Raw genomic sequence first — 26,063 nt, forward strand, 5'->3', positions numbered from 1 at the left:
ACGCGGGAGTCGGGGTGGTAAGAAAAACCGTTTCACTTTCGAACAAATTCCAGCATTCAAAATCCTGCATAAAATCACAATGCTACACACCCCCGCAATGCATGTATTGGCGTATTTTGGTGTGTATTAAAACGGCAAGCTATGAGCGTGCGAAGCTTCGTGATACTGGTTCTGGTATATCTGGAGCTCGCAGGGAGTGCCGGTGTTAAGGAATCACGTATGAAAGATAAAAATAGCCCGAAATTATTACTCAATTCTTTTTACAGCCCCCTCTAGTCACAGGCTATGCGTTTGAAAGGTTTTACGCTCTCTGCAAATTGGTCAGATCATGAATAAATATCGTTTAATGGGAGGTCGTATATTTAAATATCGTATAAAGAAAATGTGTTTGTCGATAGACGTCTAGTTGCCCAGGATTTGCCGATTATTGGGGGAAAAAGGATTCATCTTCGAAAATCTTCACGGAATCGAATATCCGAATGGCAGTTAATCGAGCAAACTGACAGCCAATCGAAAAAAACGAGAATGCTTCGTCGTTTACAGCACTGTGGTTCTGGGAGTCCAAAATTCCGTGGAACTTTGGACTCCTCGAACCTGGGAACATGTCTTGTCAAGTGGAGCTCCTAGTACTCATTACTGCACTGAGCTACTTAATGTTGAAAATCGCGTTTTTTAAATATTTCAAACGCCATGCTGCCCAGAATCCTGCTAAAAGGGAATTAGTGTACTATTAATGGCGAGCGATTGATGGGGGTGTATATGGAAGTTGTATGGGCAGAAAACGGGAGCACATAATTGAAAACAAAATGTCTTGAGCGTAACTCAGTAACTCACTACAAAAGTTGTAGGGAGGGGAGGATACGTTGCTTGTACCATAAAAAAAGGGTTACAGAGCCACTCTATACCTGTTAACCGAAAAATGCCTACGTTTGTGGCAGCACTGACTGGTGGCCGCGCCGAACGGTCGCATTTCGAGAGCAGTGACTCGGAGAAGAAGAGAACCTCCATGCGTCTGTACTGAGCAAGCATCGAAGGAATACGACGGACAGCAAACCGGAATCGCGGTGTATCGCTCGATACTGCGAGCGTTCGTGTTTGCGCAAGTTGCAGCAGTCGTACAGTTTACCCACCCGGTTCCCCAAGTGTGCTTACCTGTGTGCATCGTGTACTGTTCGTGGCAGCCCAATCAACGGATAGGCTTAGCTTGTGTCGTGGATTTCTGAGTGCGCGTAAGGATCCAAGGAAGTCGCAAGAAGTCGTCCTCCTTCACTCAAGAATCAACCTCGAAGTCTACTATCAGTCAAAGCATCAAACTTCGTGGGAATAAGCTGGGAAAACACGGGCCCACGGACTGTCCAGCTGATCCGCAAACAACGTTAAGCCCGGAATCAGGTTTTTTTGTGTCAGTTTTTATAGTGATAGTGCTTGAGCCTAGCCCGCTCCACTTCCCCTTCAGCTCCCCCTCCAAAAATAAAGTGTTCGGTGAATCCAGGTGAAACCAAGTCGAGTCGAGCAACAGGAAGGAGAACCGTTTGGAGAACTGTAGACCTCTCGCACTCTGCCATTAAACCACCCTCATCTCAACGTACTCCTCCAACGTACACCAAGCAATGTATCATTGGCAATTGAACCGAGAGCGTGGTACGGTACCGCGTGCCGTAGGTAATACGGACATCGTCTACCGGATGGTGTACGGCTCGTTCAATCGACGCTTGATGTTACCAAGGCACTGCAGAAACGAAAACGACTTCGAAGATGATTCCATCAACGGGCTTACGTTTTCTACCGATGGGTAAGGATTTAAAACTCCTTTCATTACCTCTCAATAACCCTCTCCTACTTTAACTCTCGCTTCTTATCTATCTCTCTTGCTGTCTGTCTTTCTCCACCTCCCTCTCTCCCTCTCACTCTATCGCTCTCTCTCTTTCTCTATGTCCTTTACTCACGTTCGCTCTTTCTCCCTTCTTCATTTGGGCTCCTAAAGCTTCCGTCCTTTGGTGTGATTGTTGTATTTTGAAACATTGAAATAGATTCTATCTTGCGGGCGCACTCTGTATGTTTAAACAGGGTGCGCCCGCAAGATAGAATCTATTGAAATGTTTAAATAATTTCGTCACTTTTCGGCTGATTTGGACAAGTAAGCCAAGTTCTGAAACGCCAGTCTATGCCATTTTATGCTATGCAAAGATTCACGTTAAAAGCGGACCGAAATTTTAGAGCACTGCATTGAAAATAATCGTTCAACAATGAAAACTATGCGTGCTTTCGTGTGGCCTCCTTGTTCGCCGGATTTGACGGCGCTGGACTTTTTTTCTATGGCGCTATTGGAAGAGCAAGTACTACGCTAATACACCAAAGACTATTACGGAACTGAAGGCAAATATCAGAGCGAAGATTACTGGTATTACTCTTGAAATAAATCTGGCTCATTTTCCAAAATCGGCTGAAAATTGAAAGAGTTATTCAACATTTAAATAGGTCCTGTCTAGTTGGCGCACCCTGTATACGAGGACGTGCAAGCCGAATGTTTATTGTTGTTAAAGTTACTCGTAAAACCTATAGAAGAGCAATGCTATCTACTCCGTCCTCGTCCATTTCTCTTCATTAGTTAAATAAACTGAAATTAAATTTTTAATTAAATCTCTTCAAACCGTGAATCAAGCTCACAAGCTTCATATTACTATCGATTCGGTGTTCCATGGTTTGTAGTGTCAAAAGCAGCGTGCAGGAAGCAATTACCATGATCCTCTACAAAGGTTTTACTCACAGTGACACCTACGGGTTAACCAATTGGGTTTGTGATCAACTACGATCAATTATTGCCTTCTGCATTAATACACCTTGATGTCGTCGATGTCGTCATGATGGTAACCGTCGTAATGTTTACATTATTTCTCTGTTTTTTCGCTTCGAGCTGTAAATCTTGATAGACGAGAAACCAAGGGTTGCGGAAGATAGGATGCCCTTGCGAGGTGCACAAGGGTTTGGCTTTTGGTACGAGGCAGGTGGTGGCGATCGAAGAACAATTCACTCGGACCTAATGGCTCTTGTTCACTTAGAATACATAATCTGCAAAGTTTGCTTCCCTTTCCTTGTGTCACCCCACAGCGCAAAGGAATGCCCTTGGCGAGAAGCTGATTTATGGTTGCATTCGAAAAGCAAAAGAAGACGAAGAAGAAGAAGAAGAAGAAGAAGAAGAAGGAGAAGCAAAAGAAGAAGAAGAAGAAGAAGAGAACGAAATAGCAAAAGCATAAAATAAACTAAAGCACCTTTTTCCTCCCCGCACCATTCCGGTTGATCGTAACTAATGTGGAACCCCCCTCCCCTCCCCTCCTCTCCTCCCATGCCACCCTTTCCTCCGCCTCCTTTCCACCCACCTCAGCTTCCCCTTCTATCTTTACCGCCTAGCCACTACCAAGGTGAGGTGTCGCCGATCCGATGGTAGCAGCATCGGTCCGATGGTCAGTGAAGTTCAAGTTGAAGAATGAAACCTTCAACGGCAGACACGCACACACACACACACACACACATGCGCTCGCGCGCAAACCAACAGCGCCATGCCATGCTAGCCATGCATAATTGTTGGCTTAGTTCAGGTTCTTGTTTGGAACCTTTTCATTAAGCAGCCATTGCAGCCAGGCTGGGTGTCTGGGGGGCAGCATTGAAACTGTCGCTGAATATCGTGCCTTTGTCTTCAACACCTGGAATGAAATGCACGGGCGGCACAATTTCCAGAGCCGACCGGCAGAGACTTGCTTCATCCAGACGGGGCAACATGTAGTAAATGATGATCCTGCAGGAGGGAATCTTATTGGCACCATCATGTGGTGCAGCTTTGGCGTCGAGCTGTAGCTCAACCACGCACACATCAACAAACACGGCGTGACCGGTCCGGTCCACCTAGTACCGTACCTAGTGGTGCCTTTCGCTAGTGACATACTGACATTGACTCCGAAACCCTGTGCGACAATTGGCGCTTGTTAGTCCCGATAAGTATCCGTCGCTTTTGCTGCTGCTGCTGCTGCTGCTGCTGCTGCTGCTGGGTGAACCACCTATGCACACGTGGGACCCTAAGTAAGGCCCGATTGTGGATTGGCCGTTTGCGTGATCCATCATATGCAACCTTCATTTTGCCTCTATACGATCTGGTGAGAAGTATAGGCCCGGTAGACAAGCAGTTGGTGTTCCTCCTGAAACCGGTAGCGAAAAAGAACTATTCTCCCACTGATTTGCGAAAGCAAACTGCGTTGCGAAGCAGCAGACCATTCAAAGTAGACATATCGCGGATATATGTTGTGGCTTTTCCGGTCTATGCGCAATGGTGAGAGGTACCTCTGTGGGTCTGGAAGGAGGCAATGGCGATGCGCCACAGCGAGGCAGCCATCATATGTCTGTCCGACTGACCATCAGTCGGTCGGATTGTTTACCGCACCGTTCTGTGGTACATGTAGTACATGGTTCTTCGCGACAGGGTCGCCATGGTTGAATGGGCCAAGGCGGAGACGGTCTAGCAGAATGGTTAGCTGTTAGCTCTAGGTGCTACTAGCGTGACTCACGCAAGCACCGTATCATAGTACACCATATGGTGTCACCAGCACCCTCCACGGAAGATCGACCGATCGGATCGGATCGGATTGCTTACGATTGCCTAATACCAAATATTGCGTACGTCATCCTCGCAACAAGCTTTATTTACAGCGAGAACCACTAACAGGGGAAAAAGTGCCATCGAATCCCTCGTTACTGATAACTTTCCTTTTCTTTTGCCGTACTTACAGATCGATTTTGGTCGGAGCCCTGGCTAGTTATGGAATCAAGATGTGGGATCCCGTGTCGGAACAGCAGATAACTCATCTCAAGAATGCGCACGAGAAGAGTGTCAATTGCATAAAGTAAGAGCACCAAGGGAATCTTCCTTCCCAAACGATAACGTATGTGTGTATGTGTATGTATTTGGCTGCTTGCAGATTCATAAACGAGCACAAGTTTGCGTCCGGGTCGGATGACCATACGGTGAGCCTGTGGGACGCCCGCTACCTCCACAAACCGCTGCGTTCGTTCTATGGTCACGACGGCTGGGTCAAGAACATCGAGTTCTCGCGCTATCACAACATGCTGATCTCGTCCGCCCTGGACGGGACGGTCATCGGCTGGCAGCTGGACGGTAACATGGAGCGTATCTACAACTATCAACGGCTGTGCAACATACCCGGCCTCGTGCGGTGCCGGATGACACCGGACGAGACGCGCCTCTTGCTGACCACTTCCGGCGGCTACATGATTGTCATACATAATCTCGACATAATGCATCTGAACAGCGATTTGGAAGACTTCCAGGTAGACAGAACCTTATGCTATGTGGTGGCTGGGCTTTCCGTCACTGTTAAACGTTCGCCGTGTTCACCGTATATTTTCTTTTCTTTCTCCCCTCTGCTTTTTTGTTTGTTAATCGTGCGTCTCTGGCAGCCTAACGTTTACCGTTTGCTGCAGTCAGTCCGTCGGCTCGAAATGATGACGCCGTACTACAACCGTTGGTTCTACCCGTTCAGCCGACGAAACCGCGTGGAACTGATCACTGACTTTCCTCACAACGACTTTGCGGAAGTGATCAGCTCTTTGGAGGTAAGCAGGACTCAGCTTGCGTATGGTAACCGCTGTTATGTCATCGCCTACTGCGTAACGACTCGCTACCTGGCGCTAGTGCGGTTCCGAGTAGTGGACGTACCGCTCGCTGAACGTGTCGGAACTGTGTGTGTGTGTGTGTGTGTGTGTGTGTGTGTAATTTAACGCTTTGTTTTAACGGTCGTGGCGAATGACAACAAACGCCGTGACCAATCGCAATCTTCGTGTTCCGGTGTGACTTCGAAGTTTAACGTCACCTTTCTCGCAACGGATGAGTGACCTAGACCATATTGTTTGAGCATGGGGCAGTGCTATTTGCTGTGGATAATGTTGCGTGCAGATTGGTTTACCAACGCACCACCCTCGACGTGCAGGAAGAGGAAGTTCATAAAAGCCAAACGATGACGGAAGTTAAAAATTGGTTGACGTTTTTTTATTCTATTTCTTACTCTAGAGGAAGATCGGTGAAGGTATTTGTCGTTGAATCGCGTCATTCGGTTGATGTCTTCAAATCAGCACGCTTGATTTGTAACTCATTTACTTATGACCATTATAACTAAGCTGCATTTAACATGCCCAAATGGCTTTTTCAAAATATGTACTTACAGATCCATCCCTACGGTTGGTGTGCGGTAAGCCGAAACAACCCGTCAAATGCCTACGACAATGAACGCGTAAGCAATAGCAAAGCTAACCGGGATGCTAGTAGCTAATTAGTTGATTTTTCCTTTTTTTCTATTTCACTTCCGTTGCATATACTAGCAATATACCACCGTACACGATATACAGGCACTGCCAAACGACGACGATGAGGATGATGAAGACGGCGAGGCGGAAGCAAAACAGCTTGACTCGGGCGGCGAGGAAACGATAGACGACAATCGAAAGCAGGTGCCTTTTGCCGGTGCGGATGTGCTCGAGCACTCCCGGTGCATGGAGCAGCTCCGATTGCTTCGCAACATTTACGAACAGCCAAACGGCCACGATTCCGACAGTGAAGACTCGGAATCGTCGCTCGAGTGTGAGGTGTTGGTTGGATTTCCTGCCGCGTCGCCGACTGGCGACCAAAGTCTGGGTAACCAGCGTGTTACGACCTCGCCTTTGCATTCGCCAACTGCACCACCAGCTACACTACCACCGCCAAGAACGGAACCTAGGTCTTGCCCTGCTCCCCAGCGCCGTGACGCAATTGGTGGGTTGGCGATGACTAACTTGCTATCCAGGCCTACCGAGCGCACCGAGCGATCGGAGCGGTTGTGGCGAGAGCGTGTATCGGCCGCCTTTCGCTGTACGCTCGGTGATCACGATTACTGTGAGGATGTTATCGTGTCTCCGAATAATCTCCGGGATCTGACCAATGGCATGCATGATGCGACGCTGGGCGAGTCGGAGAGACGCCGGTTGGGCAGGGTCCACGTCTCCCCACCGGCACGTGTCCGCAATGAGCTGTGGGCAGCGTGCGTTCCGTACGGAGAGATTATGCACTTGGTGGGCGCCGAATCGTCGACCCTGCGTCCCGCCGGACGACCCCTGGAGCCACCGTTCGATGGAACGAGCGATACCCAGCTCCACAGACCGCATGATCCGGCCAAACTGTGCACGAACAATCGGCGATTGTTGTACTACATCGAGGAGCTCGGTGATTTGCCGCGTTACATAAAGGAGCCAGCATTTTCGCCGGATGGGCGTATTCTATGTTCACCGTACGGTGATTCGATTCGCTTGCTGGCATTCGATGAAAAGTGTTCCGAGCTTCACCGTACCATCGAGACCGAATCGAACCGCGGACCGGCCCAGAAGCTTCACGTGCTGAAAGAGTATGACGCTGGGTGTGAGTCGCCCGTTGCTTCATGCTCGTTCAGTCCGCGCATGCCTCTGCTCGTGACCGGCTGCCGGAATGGCACACTGGTCTGGCACTCGCGCTGTCTGCACTAGAGCCACTAGAGCTTATTTAACCTTCTCTACTGGACTGACGGCTGGCCGCTCACGGCTGACTACTTTTGGATGCGTTTTGTCATCCCTACCACCACGTTAGGCGCTTTGCAGTGGTAAACGACTAAAATAGGCCCCACCACTCACTTTACATTTCCTCACATTTTAATGTAGGTTTGTTTACTGTAAAAACGTGGAAAATAGCGATTTTTCCGTAACTTAGTAGCTCATGGTGAGTGTGGGGAGGGAGGGAGGGGGGAGGGGGCTATTTCAGTCTTTTCCGTACCAATCAACCAGTAAAGAGCGATTTTCAGAGACATTCTTCAGACACTCAGTAACTCACCGTGCGAGGCGGAGGGGTCTATTTCAGTCTTTTACCTTTGCAGCTTAGCGAGCAACAAACAGCGACTGCGTAACATGTTCGGTTGCACATATGTGTACTGCTGAACCTGTTGCAAACTGTTGTACTTACATCGCTTCTGGTCATTGCCGCTGCGGCTTGTCATTTAGATTTACTAAATCCTGATTTGTGTTTGTGTCAAACGTGCAAAGAAATCAGCAAACATCATGCTTATCACCATCAATTGTACAGCTCATTCCCAACGGATCTGTATTACGCGCGGATTCTCAACCTGTAGCGGAATCAGTTACCAAACTAGTGCCCATATAGCCTATGATGGTTCAAGTTTTATTTATATTAGGGAGTAGGTCTCGGAAATTGGATAATATATTTATTTCGCTATCAAGGATTTTGAAAGTTAGCTCCCCACGGATAGCGAGCGTCATCCGATAAAAGAAGGATATAATTTATATAAAAATGTAAATATAGTTTTACGTGGTTTGCTAACAATAAAGTACGGTCCATTTTTTACAGTTTTTCTTTCAATTATGGCGACCCAACTCACCTCACCTTTCCAATCATGTCTTGTAGTCGGTCCAAAGAGCAGCGTTACTTTTCCTACCTCCGCCCAAGGCTGACGCAGTATAGTTTGGATGGTCAGAAGAATAAAAGTGACATCAAGCTAAACGTGAATAGCAGATGATGTGCTGCAGTTCGGGTATACGGAAAATGAGTAAGTTTTCTGACTAGAGTCACATCGAGCCAGAAAAACTCGATTAAATAACTATTCTCAACATTTTCAACGTTTTATCGTCGCAAAAACCATGCTCATCTTAACAAGAAAGTAAATTTTAAAAAGAATTATCAGAATCAGTCTTCCCTTTCGCGAGTTTTGCGATTTCCAACACATTTGGCAATCCATTTTTATTTACATATAGAAGATAGAAGATTAACGTACCCATCGCTAATACACCTTTTTTAGCTTTATTTCTAATTGTTTGGGTGATAATTGCCCACAACCAGTGCTGCAATATTGCCGCAATATTCTGAGGTTGCCAAATACTTGCCTAAATACATCACATACACAATAGGGGCTGCTGTAACAAATGGAAGTAACCTCAACCGATCAATCTACAGTACGTTCCGGACGTACCGATCAATCTACAGTACGTCCGGAAGCTCCGAGGTCAATTCATTATTATGTATAAATGTGTTATTATGTTGTCATATTAGTAACATTGCACCCAAGGGGTGAAAAGGTAAGCATATAGTTAAGTATTGGAATCTTATGTTATGAGGGTTAGACTTTTATGAGGCTATATGCCAAGCACAATTGCTTCAAAATGATTGTATTGGACACATAAAATTCAGAATTGGATGCCGTGATGCCAAACTAATCTACCGAAACTAGAAAATTCGGGAAGGCAAAGCTGATTTCGACAACTGCAGGTGCACCGAGAGTTGTACGCGCTACAACTGTTGCACAACTGTGAGTAGAAGATAGGATAGAAAAAATAATTCGAGCTTATTATAAATGCATAGCACCTTCAACTCCCCTATACTTTATAGCTTTCACCGACAACAGATTACAAGTTTCTAGGAAGAGGTGGCTCACACGTCTGCTCACGTTTTCCCTTTTTCTGAAGGGGTATTTTCTATCATGCACATTTTCTGAACACTTATAAGATTTTTTATGAACATCGATCAAATTATGATAGGGTATGCATCAATTTGTAGCATTTTAAAATTGATGATGCGAAAATAAAACAAAAGTATTTGATTTTTCACCATTATCATTTCAAACCTAAAATTATGAGTATCAATTTCTGGTAGATATTTTAGAAAAGCAAAAAAACACGAGATTTCAGTGTCTTAAAATGTTGCGAATTCAAACTTCAACGAAAGAAAATGAAGGCACGATTCAGGCTAGTATCCTATACCCGCAAGCTGTTGCAGCTCTTTTGGATGAGATAAATAAACTATTGTTAATCGGACTGAATTGGTGAATTGAACAATCATAGTATGCCAGTAGAATGACAGTAGAATAACCCAGTATTTGCGATAATTATCAGTTATCTTTAGCTACAAGTGTAAAGATTTGGTTACATTCTGGAAGATTGTGATGAGATTTCTGTTAACGATAACTGAAAAAGATTCGATATTTTGAAAGACAAATGATTAGGCATTTTGAATGCTGAAATTGACTAGATTTTTTACCTTGCACGGTGTCTAGTGTAGACGGTTTACCTTATATCGAGTGCACAGAAGGTATGAAAAATTGACTTAAAAATAAAACAAGAATATCCAATATGAATTAAAACAAATGCAGTATGATAGTGAATCAATACAAATGTAAGTGCCAAGATTGCGATATTTTACTGGCTACGATAGCCTGACGCAACAATCAAATTTGTTAACTGTAGCATTTATACTATCCCTGTTTCCACTTACGATCACCGTCACCAAAACTGTTAAGCTCCATTTTGTTATTTCGATTTTTGCTTTGGGACACACGCTGTTTCTATTTCATATTTTAATAGTTCAATGGATTTCTTGATCATGGAAGATATGTTTTTTATGGCAACTCACTAACATAAATAACAATTTAATATGCTCCTACTTAATTTTTGGTTAATGCGTTGCACAAAGTTGACACCTTGCTGCTGTTTGCTCCTTACTAGATCATTTAAGTTCAAATCCTATCTAAACAGATGTTTCACGGAAAATGAGAGCACAGCGTGGTCCAGTAGCTTCGCCGTAGTACGAACCGTCTTCCTCGCCTGCCGTTCCAGACACTGTCTCAGGAGTAGTAATGGTATCATCGTCACCAACGTCCGAACCAGTCGGCAGTATTTGGACGTAATGTGAGTTGATCATCTGCCCACTAGAAGCTTCAATTTTTTGTTGCTGTTCACAAATACGTGTGTTGAGGTCGGTGTACTGCTGCAGTCGGTCAAGCAGTTCTTCTGCAGTAATTTCACAAGTCGTATCATTGAGTATCGACGGTGGGACAATATCTAGGATGCGCAATCACGTAGTAACGAAAAAATAAGAAAAGATCTAGGGTTAACTATAGTATGCATCGGTTGGTTCTTTAATATAAACAATAGCTTGAGTAAAATTGAAGTGTCTCAAACGATTTGTCGGGTCCTATAATACCATCATCTTGGACATTGATTTAATCTAGGAGACCTTCCAAGCCTTAACAATGACACGAGGGCATTAGGTGTTCACTTCGCTTTGATGAATGGACAAGCGCATAGCAATGACGAACGAAACACGTGAAAAACACATCTAGCTAAAAGAACAGAAAACATGAATAACAAATAGTGAAAAAAAAGAAAACCTTGGACAGCTACGAATCGATTGATGAGCCCTTATGCAAATCAAAGCAAAGATTAGAGGTGACCAAAACTGCATACGACAACAACGCATAAGTTTAAAAACATGAAAAATGAAAATAAACACAACGAAACCATAGCATCACTTCAACCATGATTATATTTGAAGCAAGTTTCTCTTAACCTTCCCTAATGTGCGCAAGCTTTGCGTGTTTGGCAGGCTGATTGGGAAAACCAATAATTAAAAAAAAAAAACAAATAGAGGAAACCCTTCCATACAAGTCTCTTGTTCATTAACATAATGCTAGTAAGTCGGCTAGACTAGAGAATCTCTATCAAATGAAATTAGCAAATCTCTGGTCGATACATACTAGAACATGTACCGTTTGCCTGTTACGAATAAATCACATGTGGAGCAATATTATTGATGCGATCTCAATCTCGTACCTCTGTAGAAGTCTAGGAAGGAACAGAGTATGGCCTTTGCTACATTTTTAACAAATTTAAACAAGACAACATAAAAAAAACCTTGTTGGCAGTTGCGTTTCACTTTAAGAATTTTTAAGACAATCTACATCATTCCTAATCAACTAACTTCATTTGCTGGTGCACTCAGAGAAATGAAACGGGGTTTCTTAAATGGTAATATAATAAACAATAATATTATAAAAATTACACAGTATTTCGTAAAATTATTACAATGCATTGAACTATCTTAATGTGTTTTACAATAAATATAGTAAATAAATTATAATTCTAGAACGACTTTTAGCCATGATAAATAAAAACAGTACACTATTAAATTATACTATATTTAAATAAAATAAAATAAAATACGATCGCTTTGAACATACTTTTGAAGTGCGCTTTTACTAACCACAACCTATAAATGCGATTAGCGATGAATGTTATTTGTATCGCATTCTTATATTAGAATACACAATGAGATTTTAAAATAGGATATGGGTGGTTTAGGGCAACTTAGAATTATTCTTTATTTGCAGTCACCTGCTATTGTAAAAGTAGTAAGTAAAAGGTCGTTTCGACAAAGGTTCGACGATCAATTAGCTTAAAAAAATCAACGAGATTTTATGAAGAAATGTGCAGATCGATACACGGAATCAAAACAAATTATGGAATTTGCGCATTGTGTATGTTTCAATGCTTTGTATATTATGTTTAAATGATAGTAACACTGAAGGCATAAAGGATAACAATGAGAGATTCGAAAGGGAGAGCAAAATCTACGAAACGTTTCGCAAGCGGCTGAGCAGGATAGGATAACAGTTGCATTTGTAAAAATCTCATCCATATACATAGAGAAATTGGCTTGGAAGAGCTTGGATTTGGTTAATAGCGCTTTAAAAAATTAGACTTATGTACGCTAACGGCGATTGCTGAATTGCCGAATAGCCATCAAAGGCTGCACCAAAACGCAATAGGGTGCTTTATTTTAGCTAAGTATCGACTGAATCGCTTTCGAGCGTTGTCTAAGGTACCTTTAAGCTGGTGATACGTCTTTGACTCATAAGTTATATTCTCCAGCGTTTCTTTATAAGTACCAGTGGACTGAGCAGTTCAAATAATTTATTAACATGTACTCGATAAAACTGAAAGGTGTTGAAATTTTGGAGAAATTAGGATAAAGTAGGGTTGGTTTCGCTTTGGTAAATGCGAAGTAAAAACGAATGAGAAATCTTAACAAGTCATTGCATAGCTGTAGTAACAAGCAATACCATCCGAATATCGGCAGAATTAATAGCCAATCTACAGTATGCAGCACATTTGTCGGCAACAACCAGCTAGCGCTGAATCCCGTGGTGTCGTTGGCAGAGAATTTGCCGATTGGTTATCAAGTGGAAGGCAACTTTTTGATACTATATGACTGTTGTTATCATCAAAGCCTTTTCGCTCCTGTTTTCTTCTGTCGTTCTGGTCAGCCAAAAACTGTTGCTCTTCTACATCATCTGCGACTACAGCTGGCAGGTTACCATCTAAACATCCCGTGTGCCTGGCATTGAAACAATTTTCCGCCGACGATTTAGTTACTGCCGACAGAAACGGTATTGTCAATTTGCCACTGCTGTTTTTCTCGCTTTTAACCACATCAGAGCGACTCCGGTTGCGGGACCAATCTGCGTACTGCTTCCTGCGCTCGTCCGCCAGGCGAGTCAGCTTCTCCAGTCTTGATTTTAATTGGCGAGGGGACACACCGCCTACCAAACTGCTACAACGGGTTTGAGCTGAAGCACTGCTGACATTATGCTGTTTTTTCTTCGACGGCGCGCCATCGATAACAACCACTTGTATGTCCAATGGACAAGAGGAAGAGGAGGATACGAACGTGTCGGTTGAATCTTTCGTAATTGCTACCATTTTCTGGGTAGTTTCATGTTCGGCTTTGCATACAACAACAAAATCAGTCATCGTATCACCATTGATTCGTTGCGACTGCCGATCGTTGTGCATCTGGGTTTGTCTGTCCTTGATAATTTCGTTTGATTCGGGAAGCGGAGAGTGTGATTCTGCACTTTCCGGCGTGTATGGTTCCATGTTACGATAGTGCGATGAATCACTGGCCATCGTGTTACATGATAGGCCCCGTGGACCAAACCCACTACCGTTCGTTGGCGATACAATCGTGTTCAGATAGTGCGTGTCAATCCGATTGACAATGATATCGTTAGCCAGCATCATTCGACGTGATATTAATCGTTTACGATGCTCCACCGGCTGATGCTTGATTATGTTACGACAATTTGGGCAGATGGTATCATCGGAGTTCAGCTCAGAAATGTATTTGGCAGCAGTATCACTTACGACATTGCTGCAATACAAGGCACACATACAAACATTCAGATTGTTATCTGTGTCGTAGACACTGATACTGACGGCGGGATGCTGCGGCTCGTTTTCTTCACTCTTCAATACATCTGGCTGATCAAGGAACTGGCAATAGTGTTTATCTGAAGGTTCTGTTCCTGATTGTTCTAGAATTTGCTGGAAACAGCGATCAATACGACTAGTGCATTTAGGACATGGGGCGGACGGCGCTAGTACTTGCACACAGGTGAGACTGGTGGTTGCCGTATCAGGAAACAATGTAGCTTCATTGCCTAAAGTTACCGATGCCAAACTGTGTGTCCGATCACCTGAGTTGGACATTATCCTGTTCGATTCCGTTTCATAACCAACGCTTAATAAAATGGTGTTGCTGTTGCTACAGCCAATAGTATCACTGGAATTTGTATGTTGCCTATCGCTACTGCTATTGCTATTGTTACTACAACTATTTAAAGGCACTTCATGTTCAACTCTCCCTGCTGGGGGCATATGCATATCACAGGAACAGTAATCTAAAATACCTTGACTTGTTTTGATTCTTATGCTGAGATACACGGGCTGTGGCCAATACGGTGACATTGGCATTCAATGAGAGATAGAGAGAGAAAGAAAGAGAAAAAGAGATAGAAAACGGAGAAATTATAACAGATTATGATCACAATATATAGTATATAGTTTTTGCAGCTTTAATCGTAAGTATTTTCTTTTACCTTGTGGTCGCCCATGCATACATCTGATCCAATAACACCATAATTAGCATCATGCTTCGGCATCGTATTATCAACACCACCGCATATCAGCTTTCGGGCTGCTGGACTAATTAGTATCCGATCACACCAGGCCGGACAGCGCGTTGTCATGTAAGCACCTGGTTGCAATGGATCCTCCTCGTATGGATATGACGGTGGAAATGTGATTGGATACTCGTATAGTACGCTGCGCAAGGAATCGAGTTCGCGATCAAACTGGCGCAACTGGTGATGAGCATGAGAATCGATGTTTTACAAAAATATGAACAAAATGAACAAAACAAAAACTGCCAGCCAACCACGACTCACCCACTGCTCCTTAAATGTACTTTGGTCGCAATGGGAGAATTCCTTCTTGCCCACCGTCAGTACGTTCACACCGTCGGAATCGCGATACTGCACTTTTGTACTGTCCGGTTTTGATGCGGCATTTTGGATCCGATGCATCGTCAGATCTTCCGTAAGTTTCTGTGGTATACAGTAATGTTAGATCAAGCGATAAGGGTAAACCCAGCTCCGGTTTTACATGTAATTGTAACCCCAATACCTTAATTACACCCTCCGTATCGCAGCGGAAATTAAAGTCACCAAATACGAAATATGGCACTGGGTGATTCACAGGGTCCTTATGAAATCTATGTGAAAACGATGATGTGAAGGGTACGTTATCAATGGATGTTAAATAACGATACCGGAGTTCAAGAGTTAGGCGAAGTGCGAGAATTACCTTTCAAGCGTGTAGACGAGTGCGCGACGCCTGCTTTTACAGTACACCGATGGAAACTCCTCGCAAGCGGCCAGGTTTGAAGCATCGTGGAAGAGATGGATATTTACCAGATCAAAGACTGTTCCGTTCAAGAACCAACGGGTGCGCAGGAAACCTTTACGGGACCATTTGCACTAAGTGTGATTTAGAAAATTTTATAAAGTTGTATGGTGTTAGACTGTGAAGGACAGTTTTTTTTCAATTTGCACCACCAATGTGAGCTATACTTACCTCAGGAAAAAATTGCTGAGGAAATTTGGCTTTCTCCTTGCTTGCTACCGTTTCAATGCTGCCGGTATAGATGCTTTTCCCTTCAACCAAGTCCCACTCGTGCGTCAAGAAATTCCACATCAGTACGTGCTTCACCGTACTTTGCACAAAGTAAAGGTTTCCAAGTGCCTTTGCGATAAATATGACAACAAACGGTAAGAAGATTTATTGTAGATTACGAAATTGTTTTGTTCAGATATAAGAACGGGCGAACCGTATGCTTTTTCCGAGAAATAATTTATACCATGACTTTTTTTTTAATTTTTCGCTGAAAATTTGTCAAATACAACAATACATCCGTTACAAAGGAAAGGAAGGACGAAAGGCAGTAGTTATGCAATATGCTTCTAGAGTTAAGTCATCCACAGTGTTTTGTTCTTTTTTCGACCAACTTTAAATCCTCACCCTCTCTTACAAAAAAAAAAGTGACGCCCTGTACTATCCGCTCCTCCTTCCACTATAACTACCAGACTTACCGTAAAATGTTCCGCTGAGTTGTAGTCTTCATCCAGATACACCCGGATGCGATTATAGTCCTTGAGTTCTTCTGACTCGCACAAGTTCGCGATGAACTCTTGCACGTAATCCATCGACTTTTCGTATGTCTTGCCGCCTACCTCTTGCAGATGTAGTGCAATGAAGATCGGGCGGCACTGCGATACATGATTCAGAAACTCCCGAACCCAAAGATGTAGCAGATTTGAAGGCTATGCGAAGGAAGAAAGTAATAGTGAAAGATATGTCTAATTAATCCATTGATATTTCAGATCAATCAAAAATACAATAATGTTCTTTTACAGATATTTAACTCTATTTATATTGAATAGTTTGATCCAATCAAAGCAGTTTCATGTGAGACTACCGAAAATGTTTGATAATACCGATAGTGGAAGAACAATTTCGCCCGTCATGTTTATGTATGCTTCATTATTACCAACATCAAAAACAGGTCGAAAGGACGAGCTCGTTTAGAACTTCGAACGTTAAGGATTACTAAACGATGGCTCATAGCAGCAGGTAGGTCTAAGCCAATGACAACCGGGGCAAATATGAAGTAATAGAGGTAGTGTGACGTGGTGTTCGAAGAGGTGGAAGGAAAGCAAATTGAGTTAGCCCCAAATAGCACAATACTGTGCAACCATATCCTGCCTTGAACACGATGTGACCAGTCCCGTGGCGTGACGTGACGACTCGAGGGGATAAGAGCATGTTACAACATAGCTGCTCCGTGGGTATGACCTTGGTAGCGAGTTTACCAGTTTACCTATTTGTCTCATTAGCATGCACTTCCAGTAGCTCATTTCGCATTGCTTTGGGTGACGAAGCGATGGGTAATACTACACCTACGTGTGATAGATGGCATCGCAAATCTAATGGTTCGTCTCATTCATACGGTGGTTCTTTCGATGAGATAGTAAGAGAAAAATGTAAGAAGGCCTTGTAATAATCAAACACGAAAACTAAGAACATGAAAGATCAACGAATAGAATTGTAAACAGTTATTAATAACAAATTGACCATTTCATGAGGTCACGAACTTGAACTGGCGGATTGCTCGCAATATGTACCCGCAAAGGGTAAAAAAACATGTTACAACTGATATCGTTGAGGGAAGCCGCAAATTCCCAGTATAAACCGAGTTATCACGCAAAGCAAATCGCACTACAAACAAGGCAAGGTGATCGTTTCCAACCATGATTGCTTTCGAAGAGAGTGAGAAAGAGAGAGAGAGAGAGAGAGAGAGAGAGAGAGAGAGGGAGAGAGAGAGAGAGAGAGAAAGAGAGAGCAGGGGGGGGGGGGGAAACCTGTGAAGTATAATGCTGCGCGCGTGTTCTGCTTCTGTCCTCCGGGCTTTGTGTATCTTCCGTTTGATATTTGGTTTTGCTTAACTCTTTACTTTCCCGCTGCTGAAAAGCTGGTATCTATGGTTATGTGCATTTGTACCGTAATGGTGTACCGTTTGAGTATCTAGACTTCGGTTCGCGTTCCACCGTGTGCATATTTCAATATCTATGCGTATATGAAAGCTCAATTCCTTGCGGATTTAAATGCAAAGCTAACACCTCGACCTGAAAAATTAAATTGGCTGTGAGTATTACGTACTGCATAAGCTGTAAATTTTTCTTTCTCTGTTAATTCAATCACAGATGGTTCTGTAAAACAAACATGTCTCGGTATGAATAGCGTTCGTTCGCTCATAATTGTTCTGCCTAAGAACTAGCGAGGGTTGTGGTGCTGAAACTGAATTTGTGAAACAAACTGCGGCCAAAATGTTACTTACATCCTCAAAAACACTACCGACGTTAGCAGTTACTAGAAGCACGGGAATGCTGCTCTCCTGGTCCGTCGTTGCCATGGTGATGGACACTGTTGATTCCCGCGATGCTGGTTTGGGTAAGTGGCTGAACAATCTTCTTTTTTGCGGTGGGATACAATAACTTATTGTAGAACTGAGAAATGGACGCTTTGGACTAATGATCGCAGAGCTAGAAAAGAGTGATATTCGGCTCCAACTTTCGCAGTTCTCGAGAACTGCTTAGCTGGCTTTGTTAGGTTCTAGTACGATGTTTGGTTCTTCTTTAGAAATCCAGAGATGCGTTGACCTGGATGTTCGCTGAATTCATGAGAGTGCTTCCGTTTCATTCTCTGCACACCTCTTTGGTCAAGACCAATTGTTGCGATTCGGTACAGGAAGCTACGGAGGAAGCATCTCGGCTCATCACGCTGGTGGATCTGCGCTATACGGTATCCGATGGTGGTGAGATGATGTTGCAATATGAATCGTTTTTGCAGTAAAGTACACGTACCTTAGTAATTCAGAATACCTAAGGTACGTTCCTATTTAGGTCAACGTTTAACTGACGGAACCAACGAAACGGCCGCACGATGGTGCCTTCCCTCTCTTGGGAAGGTGCGATCTTATAAGGTAAGCCAGCTGCACTTTCGTTGTAATTGTTGCCTGTTGTTGATGGCTTCTTGTGTTGTGGTGGTTGAAATGATGGGCGGCGATTGAAATCGCTGGATGGTCGTGAGGAAGATTGAGTGATGGTTTTTATAGAGCACGAAAAAACGCATACACACCGATGCTGAATGCTTTTTCGTCACTTCACACTAAGCGTAACTGGCCGAATAGGAGCAAAGCTTTCGTCTAACTTAAAAAATCATAAAATCGATTTCACTGATAACGGTGCGAAGAGCGACAAGAATTTAATTCCGCTACACCCCGCAAAAACTTCCAGTGCTCGTAAAATGTACTTATTGCCAAGGTGTTTTAATAACACAGGTGCAGTCTTCATAGCACTTTTCTAAACGCCATATTGGATGTTATTTTTGACAACTGGAGCATCAACACTAGAGCCAAGGTGTTTTAAATAAGTGGTGCCAGACGGAGCGTAAACTCTAGCGTAGACGAAAAAAATAATGCCAAAACGGTTACGTTTAACCCAAGGTGTTTTAAAAAGATAGGTAGCTTCTTGTAGAACAAAACCCCGATCGGATTTTGGAAAAAGACCAAGGTGTATTAAAGACACAGGTGGTTTCTTAGACGCTTTGACAGGTCGCCTATTGGTTGTATTTGACGTTCGTGCTGCAAGAAACTCACGGTGAGTTGCTGAGTGACCAAAAAAATCGTTAATTACCACTTTTTAGATAAACAAACCTTCATTACAATATGTGGAAACGTAAATAAATGTATTAGGGGAGGGAGGAGGGGTGGAAAAGTTACATTTTACCAGTAAAACAACGATTTTTTTGGTCACTCAGTAACTCACCGTGAGTGGGGGTCCTATTTCAGTCTTTTACCACAATTCATATTGTCGTAAACATAGTTTGGTTTATACCAATGGGTTCAAAGCTAAACACGGCCGTGCCGTGCCGCACGTACCGCACCCGGTGTGTGGAATGCTTTAAAGGCTTGGCAGCTCGTCATCTCTTTGACGTAGGTTCAATCTTGGAAAAGCATAAAAAAGGGTTGGATAGGATTTGTGACTAAAAGGAATTTTTGCCTTCCTGGGATCGTGAAGGGACACCGTCGTTGCAGAGCACAGTTTTACAGGCGATTAACAGGTGATTTGTGTTGACTGTGCGTTCTGTGCTGCTCACGTCGTACCATCGTTGCGTACGTGGTCTACTTACGGCAGCATTTGTGATTCTGTGCAGTACCATCAGTGATTCATTAATAAAAGACGGTCATTTTGCTGCAGATTACACATATCGATAATTCTCAGTATTTGGAAACCGCACCCAAACGCTTTGAATGATACATATCTCTCTATACGGGTGGCGTAGGTGTGAGCATTTTTTTTTTCTTTTACTTCTACCTTGAGCCGTGATTAATCGTTGGTGGCCATAACGGTTCGGTCCCAATATGTTGAACCTTAGCAGCAACTCATATATCTTAGCTAAGCAGGGCGAGCCAACAACGTTTTACTAATGAAAGTGTTATCGCATTCAGCTATCGTTAGGTAAGGGCGTCAACTTGCCACGGGAGCGAATAAAGCAAGGCCACCATCGACCGACCTACTCGATCGCCATCGACATAATAACGGGAGCTTTAGACAACATAACGAAGCAGATAGCCCAGCAATCAACAGCAATGAAGCAACCGACTGCCAGCGGATACGCAGCGGAGCGTTCCAATTCAACAGCCAACAAAGCGAACCGGCCGAGCATGTTCCTAACGAACGACGAGAACGATCAGCTGTTCCGGATGCTCGGGCGACGCTGTCAGGTAAGAACAGCTATCAGCCTCGCATGTCTTCTATTACACGCAACAGCGGAGCATAATTTTGCCTCGAGCATGAGGCTTTACCTCTTCTGTGGAACGTGCCGTATCAGGAGTATTTCGTCATGTTACAGGCCTATTTTGCTTTTTCGAATCACTTAAACCTGCCTTGTGTAGTGGATTTTTGCTTTCGGCTTAATAAGTAGCACTAGCGCTGCAGTTTGCTATACTCGGCTTTGGGTGCGAACGGAGTTCCTGGTGCAATAAGACAGAAACATTTTTTGTTTCTAAACTGATGTACAACACTGGTTTACTCCATTTATTGATATATTATATAGTATATCTATAGCATTTATCTGAGAAAGTTTTAAAATTGAAAAAAAACCAGTTTCCGTGCATGTAAAAAACCTATTTTTAATGCAAAATTTCGAGGAAAAAATCATATCTACTGTGATTTATCTATTCGATGTCGTGGTTTCATACAGTTATGTATGCTGAAAGACTATAGGGCAGGCAACCACACGCTTCCTGATCAACCCTTTAAAGCGTGGATGTTTATGCAACTCGCGTCTATGCCTATTAGTACGTAAAGAAAATCATAATGAAAGGGCAAAAAACTAGTTTTATTTCCTCTTTTCCGTTATGCGCCGAACGATGGTGTGGAACTTAACCGGAATGTTTCCAGTTCCGGGTGCTCTCAATAGCGCTGCTACAGAACCCAAGGTGAAGATGGAGTGTTTTTCATTTTTTATGTTCCTCTTTACCATTCACTCGTTACTCCAAGCGCATCGGGTGCATCTATACTGCAATAGAAACGCAGAGTGAAAAGTACCTAGCTCTCACAATTGGATACTGGAGAAATGGTATATATTATTGTATTGTAAGGGTAGCTCTGCAACTCTACCTTCTGTTTCAAGCATCCATGTATCAAGCAAAGATAAAACCGCAGACTAATTTACACTATCGACTAGCCTAAAGAAATGTATACACTTAGCATTTTATCTGTACGACCTCTATCATAGCGTACCTCGTTGTGGTGGTAACAGCTTAGCTGCAATGGGATGTGTCTTTCTTTGCAATAACTGTATGCGAACATCTTCGGTTTTTACTGTGTTTACTTTTATGATTGAATCTGGTTTTCATTATTGTTTCTCTCTATTTTTAAAGACACTGAGCACAGCGGTAGCGCAATTATACACTACGCAATCTCCTGCCCATACGGCCTGGGTAAAGCGGTCTACCGGTGCGCTCTGTTTCGTCAAGGATAACATTCGCAAATCTTACTTCTTCCGGCTGTACTGCTTTAAAAGCAACCAGATGGCCTGGGAGCAGGAGCTCTATGAGAAAATTGAGGTGACGCAACCAAAACCGTATTTCATCACGTTCGAGGGCCAGGTATGTAAAATAAATTCCAATACAAGGGCTTTAATTCCTGTTCATCGTCATGCTCATGTTTTGCAGGATGGTATCGTGGCCTTTAATTTTGCAAGCGATGATGAGGCTGCTGCTTTTATGAACACGACCGTAACTACGCTGCACAACCGCAACCGTCGGCGCGATGGTGAGTAGTCAGCAAAGGGTGCTAATTTGATAAGATAAGACATAAAACACTGATATAGTGACGGCAGAAGTACGATTCGTGTACAAAAATGCTTTACACCTTGTGGTTCGACGGGAACAAAGCATATCGACCTCTAAACTGTACCAGTTATTTTAATTCCGCATGAGGCACGTAGCGCGAAGATAAGCCACTGTGCGTGTTACCTTTCGCAGTAATATCTACGTCCCTATGTAGGATTTATCGGTCTGCTCAGTAAACTTAAAAGTCGTAGTTTCGCTCATTTGTGAGATTGTGTAGGACTTTAAGTTGCGTTGATACTTATCACACGAAAAGAAGCATGGTAATTTGTTTTTAGGAGAAGACTTAATTCTTTATTGTTTTCATATTACTCCATATGCATCCAATGGTGTCATCTTGTTTGATCATGTTGATGATGGTCGATTTTTTTCCCTCAAAATTGATGGATGAAGCGATCAATTGATAATATCGAATAGCTAGGCTGTCGCAAATGTTCATCACGTTTACTTGTGGCCAGGAGTAATGTGAGCTTGGTTTCGAATGTTTTTTAGCTGTATGGAATTGGAAAATGGAAGAATGGCCACTCAGTACAATAGCTACACGAAATTTGTGTTATAAATCATATTTCTGTTATTTCAAAATTCTATTCGAACAACGTTCCTCATCCGGTGATTAATTTTCTCCATAGAGCGCAATAGACGGCCTAGCAATCGTAAGGAACCGCCGCCTGCGAGGCCGCCCCCATTGCAGGGACCGGCGAACTCAGGAGCATATGGAAGTGGTGGTGATCAAATCGAAGATGCCACAGTTACATATCGGCCGAAGCAACCATGTAAGTAACTTTTCTTGTTCTCGAATCTTTGGCAAATTTAGTTTCATTTATTGCTGTTTTGTTTCGCCTCAGTTACAAGTCATTTCACCGCACTAACACCAGCATTCCAGCAGCAACCGCAACAGCAACTGCCGCTGGTTAATCAATCGCATCAGAAACCACGCAAGGTCAGAGGAATGGGCAAGCTACAGAAATCCGACATCGGAACTCCTTCGAACTTTAAGCACGTGACGCACGTGGGATGGGATCCGCAGAATGGGTTTGATCTTATAGGCGAGGAGGAATCGCTAAAACCATTCTTCAAGAAAGCCGGCGTACAGGACCAACACGTAAGTTAAATGGGGCATGCAATAACCATTTTGCTGTCTAGAGTGAGCTTAACTTAATTTCATTTTAATTCATCGTAATAATATCTTATACATTTTCCTCCTTCATACTGGCGTGTTGCAGCTTAAGGATCGCGAAACGTGCGCATTTATCTACGACTTTATCCAGACAAACAACGTCCTCGACACGGTAAAGACGGAGCAAAGCAGTGGCCGCAAAAAGCCGCCTGCACCGCCACCAGTGCCGGTTTGTCATTCACATTCCTTTAAACATTCAAGCTAGCTAGGTTCAAATACCGCATGTTCAATTACCTATTCTCGTTTAAATTCAACAGTCGGCAGTAGCACCGACGCAGGCGCAACAGCCAAATAGTGGAAGAAATCCACCACCGCCGCCACCGCATCGAGCATTGCCACCATTGCCACCAACGACGCCGCCGAAGGTAAGCGGCAGTGGACCGCCACCGTCGCGGCCACCACCATTGCAACAGCAGCAGCAGCAACCCACAGCAGCGGCACCGTCACCACCGGCTGCACCAGCTCCACCACCACCACCACCACCCCCACCATTGTTACCAGTGGTTAGTGGGGGGCCTCTGCCACCACCACCACCTTCCTCGCTGAAACCTGTCGCTCCGGGAATGCCGAGCGCCGGTGGGGCCGAGAGCAGAGACCCACGTGCCGACTTGATGGAGAGCATTCGTAATCGTCCGATCGGGCTTAGGGTGAGTGGATCTAGTTATATCGAGCTGACCGCATAAGCAGCACATACACATATTTAAAATCAATTCTTCTTGCAGCCGGTGAAGGATAGAGAACTGGGCGACGTTATTCCCAATCGTAACAGTGGCAGTGGGAGCGGGGACGTCGGTACCGATGCTCTGGCCGAAGCGTTGCGACGCGCTCTTGCCGAGCGTGGTCGAGCTATCCGCTCATCGGATGACGACGATAGTGATTCCAAGTCTAACAACAGCGACTGGGACGAGTAGTCAGGCTCAATTAGAGGCTGGGCAGGTAATGAAAAGGATAATTTGGTTACCAATATTCTGCCCAGATACCGAAGCTCCATGCGGCAGTGGTTTTTGTTTTCATTCCTTTTGCCCCTCATAGACGCTCACTTCATCCTTCAGATTTCGGTTATCGCCTGTGTGCTAAATGTGCAAGGACCATATACTTCGGATATGGTGGATGAAATGAATGCCTAACCCTGTGTTCTCAGCATAATTCAAATTTAAAGCCCCGATTTGCTAGCGTCCACACAATCGGTATAAATATGATAAATTGGTGTGCGTGCTTCTTACGAATATGCATTTGAGTGAACAGTTGAACCGAAAGCATTTTTTCCTTTTTTTTTTAAAATATATGAGAACGGGCGAGCCGTATATTTAACAAGCATTTTTTCCTTTAATGCTATACAATTTAAATTGCCGACCTCAAATTCAAACTCGTGGAAGCTTACGGTTAACATAAATTTCTTTTATTAATGACGGTAGGTCATTAGCAAATCAGCTAATGCTTGCATATTTAAATTATTTTGTGAACGAGAGGCAAGGAGCTTTACTCTATAAAATTGCCTTTCCGGCTTTTTCAATTTCGTATCGTCTATCAGTTGAAACACCTACCAATACTAGTTTAATTATTCATTATATATTGAGCTTATCGATGTTAAAAAACAATTTGAATTCCAGCACATGATTTTAGAAAAATAAATACCCATGTACGACAGTTAAAACCTGGTAAATTATATTATTCTATGGCAGCAAAATGAAAGAAGGCTTTGTATTATTGAGGCGTTATGTTCAAGCTAATTTTGACATGACCCATGACATGACAAAAAGCATACAAGGCGGCCACACAAACATAAAGCGGCTGTCTTGTATGCTTTTTGTATGGCGCTGCAACATAGGCGGCCACATTGCATACCTTTTGTCATACGAGACGTGAAAATTTGTTGCAAACAACGTGTACAACGATTGCGTACAACACAGATTGCGTCCTCTTTCTCTCACTCTTACTATTTCTTGAGATGTAATTTTTGACCAGAAAGTTTGGGATTAACACTAATTAAAGGTATACACTTTAAGTACAGAATGTGCGCGGTGCGAACTCATTATTCCGCTATTAGTTTAAGTTATTACTTTGAACTATTGTACTAAAATTCATGTAAATTAATGTTCAATCCTACGCTACTCGGTCTGCTTGTCATGACCTGGCACAGTGTAATATAACGCTTAATTGGGTATGTTGAATAATTTACGTTTATTATTGCCAGATCAGTAATGTGCATACTTGTGGTGGAGGACCATTGGTTTCCAAATTCCCCTCGGTTATTTCTTTTCCCATCTCCGATTGTGCGACCCTTTCATTCCCGTCTGGCCAAGAAGAATCTGGCGAACGCGAACAAATCGCGCACAAGTATACATTTGATTGCCATCCTTGAAACTGTCATCCCTCCCTTCTACCAACTTCTGTTTCGTTTGGGTCACTGGTATGCCACTTTTAACAAACTCGAAACTGCAGTCGAAGCGCGCATGGGATTTAACGATTCTCGATCATTTCTCGGCTAACAATTTCCCGCGGTCCGATTGCGTGTCCGTGTGATTATGACTGTGCGATTGTCGCCGGTGCCTGGCAATCATTGCTATTAAATTGATTAATTTATCCATTATTTATTCTCGCCAAAGGTGAACTCGTTCCGCTCCGTCCCAGCGGAAAGGGGGTGCCGTTTGATGATTGAGA

At 43.5% G+C, this 26,063-nt stretch overlaps 3 protein-coding genes across 10 annotated transcripts; 2 read left to right on the forward strand and 1 right to left on the reverse strand.

Moving 5' to 3' along the window:
* Positions 1–806: 806 nt before the first annotated feature.
* Positions 807–7,783, forward strand: LOC125950511 (DDB1- and CUL4-associated factor 10 homolog). Its single transcript, XM_049678629.1, has 6 exons — positions 807–1,792; positions 4,779–4,892; positions 4,968–5,337; positions 5,467–5,622; positions 6,231–6,296; positions 6,385–7,783. Exons 1-6 carry the CDS (start codon positions 1,611–1,613, stop codon positions 7,555–7,557), a joined length of 2,061 nt encoding a protein of 686 aa, XP_049534586.1. The 5' UTR covers positions 807–1,610; the 3' UTR covers positions 7,558–7,783.
* Positions 7,784–8,605: 822 nt separating this feature from the next.
* On the reverse strand, positions 8,606–19,106 carry LOC125954035 (inositol polyphosphate-5-phosphatase A). 6 transcript variants are annotated; one of them, XR_007469007.1, is made up of 11 exons: positions 18,672–19,106; positions 18,146–18,602; positions 16,341–16,571; positions 15,826–15,993; positions 15,556–15,728; positions 15,376–15,463; positions 15,138–15,296; positions 14,790–15,053; positions 14,601–14,637; positions 10,112–10,911; positions 8,606–10,038 (listed from the first exon to the last, which is right to left on the reverse strand). XR_007469007.1 is itself a non-coding variant. In XM_049684028.1 (10 exons), the coding sequence occupies exons 2-10, from the start codon at positions 18,218–18,220 to the stop codon at positions 10,598–10,600; spliced, it is 1,509 nt and encodes a 502-aa protein (XP_049539985.1). In that variant the 5' UTR covers positions 18,221–18,602; positions 18,672–19,106; the 3' UTR covers positions 8,606–10,597. The 6 variants fall into 6 exon arrangements, 5 of the variants coding, with proteins under 5 accessions (XP_049539985.1, XP_049539975.1, XP_049539964.1 ...); XM_049684028.1 differs by having other exon boundaries at positions 8,606–10,911; XM_049684018.1 differs by lacking the exons at positions 8,606–10,038; positions 10,112–10,911 and having other exon boundaries at positions 10,929–14,637; positions 18,672–18,882; positions 18,946–19,106.
* On the forward strand, positions 18,125–25,049 carry LOC125954056 (wiskott-Aldrich syndrome protein). 3 transcript variants are annotated; one of them, XM_049684042.1, is made up of 9 exons: positions 18,125–18,258; positions 20,318–20,593; positions 21,755–21,982; positions 22,049–22,148; positions 22,855–22,998; positions 23,071–23,327; positions 23,449–23,571; positions 23,660–24,049; positions 24,125–25,049. In XM_049684042.1, the coding sequence occupies exons 1-9, from the start codon at positions 18,247–18,249 to the stop codon at positions 24,311–24,313; spliced, it is 1,719 nt and encodes a 572-aa protein (XP_049539999.1). In that variant the 5' UTR covers positions 18,125–18,246; the 3' UTR covers positions 24,314–25,049. The 3 variants fall into 3 exon arrangements, with proteins under 3 accessions (XP_049539999.1, XP_049540008.1, XP_049540017.1); XM_049684051.1 differs by lacking the exon at positions 18,125–18,258 and adding an exon at positions 19,795–19,929; XM_049684060.1 differs by lacking the exon at positions 18,125–18,258 and adding an exon at positions 19,936–20,151.
* The last annotated feature ends 1,014 nt before the right edge of the window (positions 25,050–26,063 follow it).

The sequence above is a fragment of the Anopheles darlingi genome, chromosome X (genome assembly GCF_943734745.1).
Source record: "Anopheles darlingi chromosome X, idAnoDarlMG_H_01, whole genome shotgun sequence".
In the NCBI taxonomy this organism is placed as follows: Eukaryota; Metazoa; Arthropoda; class Insecta; order Diptera; family Culicidae; genus Anopheles; species Anopheles darlingi.

Coding starts and splice junctions, on each gene's coding strand:
- LOC125954035 (XM_049684018.1), bottom strand. CDS start 18,220: ATGGCAACGACGGACCAGGAGAGCAGCATTCCCGTGCTTCTAGTAACT. Junction 16,572..18,145: donor TCGGTAGTGTTTTTGAGGAT/GTAAGTAACATT, acceptor TCCTTCGCATAG/CCTTCAAATCTGCTACATCT. Junction 15,297..15,375: donor ATACGGAGGGTGTAATTAAG/GTATTGGGGTTA, acceptor TGTATACCACAG/AAACTTACGGAAGATCTGAC.
- LOC125950511 (XM_049678629.1), top strand. CDS start 1,611: ATGTATCATTGGCAATTGAACCGAGAGCGTGGTACGGTACCGCGTGCC. Junction 4,893..4,967: donor AAGAGTGTCAATTGCATAAA/GTAAGAGCACCA, acceptor GGCTGCTTGCAG/ATTCATAAACGAGCACAAGT. Junction 6,297..6,384: donor ATGCCTACGACAATGAACGC/GTAAGCAATAGC, acceptor TGCATATACTAG/CAATATACCACCGTACACGA.
- LOC125954056 (XM_049684042.1), top strand. Junction 20,594..21,754: donor TGCTCGGGCGACGCTGTCAG/GTAAGAACAGCT, acceptor CTATTTTTAAAG/ACACTGAGCACAGCGGTAGC. Junction 22,999..23,070: donor ATATCGGCCGAAGCAACCAT/GTAAGTAACTTT, acceptor GTTTCGCCTCAG/TTACAAGTCATTTCACCGCA.